The following is a 7,322-nucleotide window of genomic DNA, read 5'->3' on the forward strand; positions in this document are numbered from 1 at the left end:
CTTTCGTCGTTTGAAAGGTTTTTTTCTTTTAAGAAGTATAACAAAAGCGCTCATTCAGCAGACATAGCAGTGGTCTTACTTTGCTAAACTTGTCCTCCCTGTCAAGATTGTTGTTATCGCACCAATATGTCGTATCTGTCTCGCGGCATTGTACGAGCTATTGCCTCATTCCTTACGTCATCATCCCGGCTCCAGAACTGTCTCCGTCTTGGCACAGTGTTATAGCCTGATATAAGCAGAATTGCTAGGAAGATCCTAATTTCTTGGGGTGAAGTTGAAAACGAATGGTTGCCTTTTGAACCAGCATATCTTATACTCTGTTCAACAATCATGTTGATCACGTCATCATCAAAAAATAAGTTGAAGATGCCATCTGGTGTTTGCGGCCATCGACTTTTGTCTATATTTGAGCCATGCCAAGTGAATCTGTCTTTATCTTGCTCAGGTAGATCTTTATTTTCCCACTTCCTCTTTACTGGTGCAGGTCGTTTGGGACGCGGAGCTGGATCCCGTAGTGAAATTCTTACTTGAGGTCTTTTTGCAATATTTGCAGGCACTTCTTATTCATCTGTATCAGAAGAATCTGAAGAATGGTCAGTTTCCTGAAAAATAAAATATGATAAATATAAAAAATCTTATTCTCAACTGGATTTACTGTACATTATTTACTTACTTGCTTCGTATTTATTTATTTATCTATTTATTATTTATTTATTTCATTTATTTATTTTATTTATTTATTACTAACTAGATCGGAGTCTGGTGCTGAATCAACAACATGACGTCCATCTAGGCGAATAACTGTCGCTGTTGCTTGTTGGTCTAACTGACGTCCACTGAGGTTGTTGTAACCTACTTCTTCATCTTCACTTGCACTATCTTCATCTGTCAGTTCATCTACAGGAGGTGGTTGAACATGTATATCTGCCCTTTCAAAGTTACCTTCATCCTCAAGCATTAATATGATTTCATTTACTGTGTATCTTCTGTAAACAACAAAATATTTTCATAATGATAAAACGTACCCATTTGATCCTATTGTCTACTTTTGTAGACAAAATCTAAATTGACTGTCATAACACATTTTATACATATTTCTGAATTATAAAACAGGAATTGAGCAGAAATATAATTATACAATATAAAACAATCATACTTTATGATATAAAATAAAAACAATATAAAGTTACATACCTGTTTCTGCTAGCCATTTTCAATAATATTTTCAAGGCAAATTTTTTTTACATTCTTTTTTTGAAAAAAAACACTGCAAATAACCCTAGTGGGCTTCATTTTTTCTAGGGAAAATTTGTCCAATTTAAAAGCTTATTATGACAACAAGTTTTAGAATTTTAAAAATGATAAACAAATGTGCGCTCATAATTTAGGTCCTAGTGTTGATAAAATGCTAGTGTCTACAAAAGTAGAAAAAGGCGGGTAATGGGTTAAACAAGTCAGGTGACTTGAAAAAACCCCTTTAAGTTTCAATAAAAAGACCCGTTTTCGATATTGTGTTTTATTGAAACAAACCTTTTTTGTTAAACATTTATTTGACATGTTCTTTTAAAAAGTTTTACTTTTATTTAAAATTGTTTAAATGCTTTGCGTCCAACCTGACCAACGTGGGTCAAGGGTTTGGAAACCACCCTTTTTTTTCTTTTGGATAAGTTTTGTTTCCTTGGGGCTTTTCTAATATATTTAAATTTTTGAGGGGATTTACAGGAAAAATTTAATGAAAAATTTTTAAAACTAAAAATGAAAATTTTTTCCCGGGTCTCCCCATAAAAATTGGGCGAAAAATTTTCAAAATCTTTTGAAAAGTTTTTCAAGGGGATCAGGATTTTATGGGCGAAAAAAGGTTTAAAGGAAAAATAATTTTCAAGGTTTGGGCCCCTAACTATTCGAAAACAAAATGGCTTGCGTTTTGATTTAGAAAATTTTTCAAAATTTTTCTCAAAAGGTGTTTTAAATTTTTTCAAAACTCGGGTCAATGAAAATTGTAACAAATACCCTTTTTATTTAAAATATTTAAGTTAGATTTTTTTTTTTTAATTTTGCTCTTATATGAGTTAAATTTTTGCAATTTAAAATTTTATTTTGTGTTAAAAAAATTCGGGGAAAAAAGAACACGATTTTAAAATATATAGTCGTATTAAAAAAAAATATGGGTTTTTTTTACCAAATAAAATTTTATAAAAAAAAAAGATATTTTTGATAAAAGGGCATTTCTTTTTGGGAAAAACCCCTTTTAAAGAAAACTTTCCCATTTACAAAATTTTTTTAAACTTCCTTTTCTTGCTTTTAAAAAAGACTAAATTAGGTTTGAGGTAAATTTCAGGTTTTTTTATGTCCATTGATTTTTAAAAGTGTTTCATCAAACATGAAATTTCACGGGAAAATTTCACCCAATTTTTCAATTAAAAAATAAGGCAAAACTGTCTATATATTTTTTCAATTACAAGGGGCGGTCAGTGACCACATTTTTTCCCTCATTGGACCAAAATTTTATGGGGAAAGTTTTTTTGACAGACGGGGCAGACAGAAAAGGGACAATGAAACTAGAAATTGGTACTGATTATTCCTTAAAAGTTTTGGGTAAAAATTTCCCCCAAATTTTTTTTGAGGGGTTTGTCCGGACAAACTTTTTTGGGATGTGGCCAAAAGCACAGAAAAAAAAAACCTTTTATCAAAGGGCCATAAATCGGCCAGAAATCATTCAACCGGGAAAAAACCCCCTGCAATACGCGCAAAAAACCCTTTAACTACAATCAATCTTGGGAAAGTTTCATTGAAAATTTCATTAGTGGTATAAGGAAGTAGTCCGGAATAAATTCAAAAATAAAGAAAAATTAATTAAAGGCCATAACTCTTGACAAAAAAAATCATTGAACCGGAAAATGCTGACAATGTGCACTGTGCACAACAAGACTTGGTAATGATCATTCCTGTAAAGTTTGGACGAAATTGCACCAGCAGTTTATTTGGGAGTAGTCCGACAAGTTTTGGTGACGGACGGACAGACAGACAGACGGACAGACAGACGACGGAGAAGTGATCCCTATGATGTCGCGCATTACTCCGTTTAGGCGACACAAAATCAGCAAAAAAGATGAAACGAGTTATAACACAGATGCAAAATAAAGAGAGAAAAAAATTACGAAAAAAAGAAAAAAAGAAATAAAAAACAAAATAAGTTTAAACAAAAGAAAAAAAGATAAAAAAATGGTAAAAAGAAGAGAACAAAAAAAAAAGAAAAAAATCTGCGCAGATGGTGTTCAAATTTGTCGTCCGTTGGCAGCTTTTGTCCAATAGAAAACCATTTAAACAAGTATTTAGTAACCCACAGCGTTTTGCATAGTCGTCAATTTGAAATAAAATTATTTAAAAGGTAGGCTTTGTAGTATCAAAAAGAAAGCAAAAAAGACATTAATTTTTATTGTAAAAATATAAGACATAGTTTTTTTCAAAATTTGTGCAATTTCGTGTAATTTTCATGCTTTGCTGAACAAACATAAATAATTATATATAATGAAGAAAAGATAAAAAGAATTTATAACAAAAATAAAAAAAAAAAATGAAAAGAAATAAAGAATTTAAAAAAAAATGAAAAAAACGGTTAAATAAAAAACGAAAACATAAAAAAAAAAAAAAAATATATAAAAAAAAGAAAGAAAAATAAATATAAAAAAAAACAGAAAAAAGAAGAAAAAAGAGAAAAAAAGAAAAAATAATGCCAGATGGTTTTCAACCTTGTCGTTGGTTGGCAGGGCTTTTGACAACAGAAAACCATTAAACAAGTTTCAAGTGGACACATTTTTTGCATAGTCGTCTTTTGAAAAATGAAATTTTAGGTGTTTTTTTAGTGTCAAAGAGAAAGCAAATAAAACACTGATTTTATTGTTTAAAGATATATAAGACAGAGTTTTTTTCTTTTATTTTAAATTGCGAAATTCGTGCAATTTCGTGTAAATTTTAATGCTTTGCTGAACACACATTTTATAATCAAATAATGAAAGACGAGATGAAAAGAGTTTTGCTGAACACACATTTATAAATTAAATAATGAAGACAAAAAAGAAAAAAAATCGAAAATGAAAAGAATGGTTTTAACCTTTGTCGTGGTTTTGGCAGGCTTTTTGAAACAAAGAAATTAACAAGTTTCAAAAACACATTTTTGCATAGGGTCGTCTTTGAAAAAAAAATTTTAATGCAAGCAAATAAAACACTTGATTTTTATTGAAAAAATATGACAGAGTTTTTTTCTTTTATTTTAATTGCGAAAATGCAATTTCGTGTAAATTTTAATGCTTTTGCCTGAACAACACCATTTAAACAATCAAATAATGATGACGAGATGAAAAAGAGTTCTTGCCTGAACCACACCATTTAATAATTAAATAATGGGAAGACGAGAATGAAAAGAGTTATAAACAGGAAATTGCAAAAAAAAATGAAAAAATGAGAAAAAAGAAAATAAATGAAAAGATTTAAAAATGAAGAAAAGAAAAAAAAATGAAATAAAAATATAAGAATAAGAAAAAAAAAAGAGAAAAAAAAAAGAAAAAAATCCTGCTAGATGGTTTTCGACCTTGTCATGGTTGGCAGGCTTTTGACAAAAAAGAAAACCATTAAACAAGTTTTTTTAGTGTTCATAACCTCTGATCCCCTTTCAAAATTCCATTTTATTTTAGTTCCGCCATTGTTTTCCCTCGTTTAGGGCACACGCTTTTTTATTATCTTGGGGACCATACGCCGCTTTTTCATGGAATGGCACTGAAGTGTCACATTGAAGGTTCCATGATAACCGCCGTATGAACACATCTGCGGATGTTTCTAAATTCAAAATTTTACTATTTCACGTATAAAATGTTGAATTCTGCTTAAGCTGGTGCTAGGGGGCGTGGACGGTAACTTGCACTTTCAAGTACCGTCCATGAACAGGCTCAATCAAACCGAGCCTGCAACATTTTCAATTTTGCCGTGTTGGGCTTTCTTTAGGGATTCTGTATTTATCTATATTTTAGTAACACATTTTTGCATAGTCGTCTTTGAAAAATGATTTTAGGTGCTTTTAGTGTCAAAAAAGAAAGCAAAGAAAACACTGACTTGTTTCGCCTCTACGGAGTAGTGGCGACATATAGGGATCACTTCTCCGTCGTCTGTCTGTCTATCCGTCTGTCTATCTGTCCGTCCGTCACAAAACTTGTCGGGACTACTCCTCATAATCTACTGGTGCAATTTCGTCCAAACTTTACAGGAATGATCAGTACCAAGTCTAGTTGTGCACTGCCCGTTTTGTCTGTCCGTCTGTCAAAAACTTTTCCAAACATGAAATTGGCCATCTTGAGGCGACACATGTGATCACTGATCGCTCTTGTATTTTAAAAATATAAGACAGATTTTGTCTAATATTTTAATTGCTAAAACCGTGCAATTTCGTGTAATTTTCATGCTTTGCTGAACACACATTTAAATCTATGGACATAAGAAACTGTAATCATATCTCAAAGCCGCAATTTAGTCATTTTAGCATTAACACATATCAATCCTAATTGCAAAATTAAACTACATATAAGAGCTAATTTAAAAAATATCATCACTTAAATATCTCCAAAGGAGTTTGGTACACATTATTTCATTGTATCGAGTTTTTCAAAAATTAACACATTCTTGAGAAAAATGTTTTATGTTTCTAAATCATAACGCGGACATGTTTGTACTTCGAATAATTAACGGCAAAACTTGACATTATGTTCCTTACCCTTTTCGCTACATATAAATCCTGATGTACAAATATATGTATACACTATAATATCTTCAGTACGGTGTAGACATAAAACATATAATTCTATTTCATTGCCAAACTTCATCGTTAATAGTTTTGCAATAATGTTGTCAACACTTTTCAAAAGTACTTGTAAATTTCGACAATTTATAGAGAGACACAGGCAAAATTTTCATTTCTTAGTTTTGAATTTTTCATTCATTATTCTGTAAATGCCCTCAAAATAAATTTATTAGACAGTCAACGAATAAACCACAGTTAAAGAATAAAATTGTGGTTCCCTAACTTGACCCACGTGGGTCATGTTAGAGCGCTAGCATTTCACAATAGTTGTCAAAGTGAACTCTGGAAACGTTTAAAGAACATGTCAAATGATTGACTTAGGCTTGTTTCAATCACAAAATATCCAGAATATCTGTTATTGTAACTTCAAGGGTTTGTTCAAGTCACCAGACTTGTTTAAAACTATTTGGTGATTCTATTGACGTCTAAATTTTGTTCAACCTATATAGATATATTTATGCTTCTAACCCAAAACATATAGAATTTAAACAGAAATTCATGCTGAAACTTCAAGAAAAGTAACTTTAGCTTGATTTGAGTACATTAGATCATTTTAATATTTTTGATATTATGTTGCCTGAATATCCCTTTAACAATATCATGAATGTATATCACAGAGTTTTGCTCCAAAGAGTTTGCAAAAGCACAGTTGTTTCAGATAATGTAAATGCGCTCTTTTTCAATAAAAATCATTCCATTATCATATTTGCAATAAAAATATTTTTAACCATAGATTTTATGTGCATATTTCTGAATTGAATCCCTGCATGTGAATCCATATAGACAAAGATGAACATTATATTGTCTAGAGTATAATCTCAAAAAATCTGATATAGCGAATATTTTATTGCCAAATTAGTTTCTATTGAAAACTGGTTGTGAAAAAATTGCAACAAAATGATGTCATCGCAAGGCGTTTTTGCAACAATGTTATCATTAAATTCTGAAAAACACTGGTAAGTTTCGACCTTGTAACAAGGTCATGTAAGAATATCATCAACAGTTGTTGTTGAACATGTAATGCCCTGATATTTCAAGATGATCATTATTCCATCAAAAATACTAAAAGAAAAAAAAGCAACTTTTAGAATGTTTTAATCATATACATGTATACAATACTCCCGAAGATAAGCCCTGCATGCAAGTTCTTATTTACGCATAAGAAATTTATAATGTCAACGGTATAATCTCAATCAAATCCGATATAAAAATATTTTATTGCAAAACTCGTTTTTTTTGCGCTAAATTGCTTGGGATACATGGCAATAAAATTATGTCAACGCAACGGGTTATTATTGCAAATATCGTTTTTATTGTACAAGTTGGTGAGAAAATATGATACAAAAATAGGTCATCGCAACGAGTTTGTTTTGTAATAATATTGTAAACACTTTTGTATTATAACTTGTATGCTTTGAAGTAATAAAAAATCGTATATGTCTATTTCTTCAATGTACTGGTAAGTAAGACCTTA

At 30.7% G+C, this 7,322-nt stretch overlaps 1 protein-coding gene across 1 annotated transcript; it reads right to left on the minus strand.

Moving 5' to 3' along the window:
* Window positions 1-122: 122 nt before the first annotated feature.
* On the minus strand, window positions 123-1,211 carry LOC132751947 (piggyBac transposable element-derived protein 3-like; the record flags this gene model as incomplete). Its single annotated transcript, XM_060742168.1, has 3 exons — window positions 1,195-1,211; window positions 745-986; window positions 123-502 (listed from the first exon to the last, which is right to left on the minus strand). Coding segments are annotated over exons 1-3 (639 nt in total), but the record flags the coding sequence as incomplete, so codon positions are not given.
* Between the last annotated feature and the right edge of the window lie 6,111 nt (window positions 1,212-7,322).

Source organism: Ruditapes philippinarum, unplaced genomic scaffold (genome assembly GCF_026571515.1).
Source record: "Ruditapes philippinarum isolate M1 unplaced genomic scaffold, ASM2657151v2 ctg15028_1_1_1_1, whole genome shotgun sequence".
Lineage (NCBI taxonomy): Eukaryota > Metazoa > Mollusca > Bivalvia > Venerida > Veneridae > Ruditapes > Ruditapes philippinarum.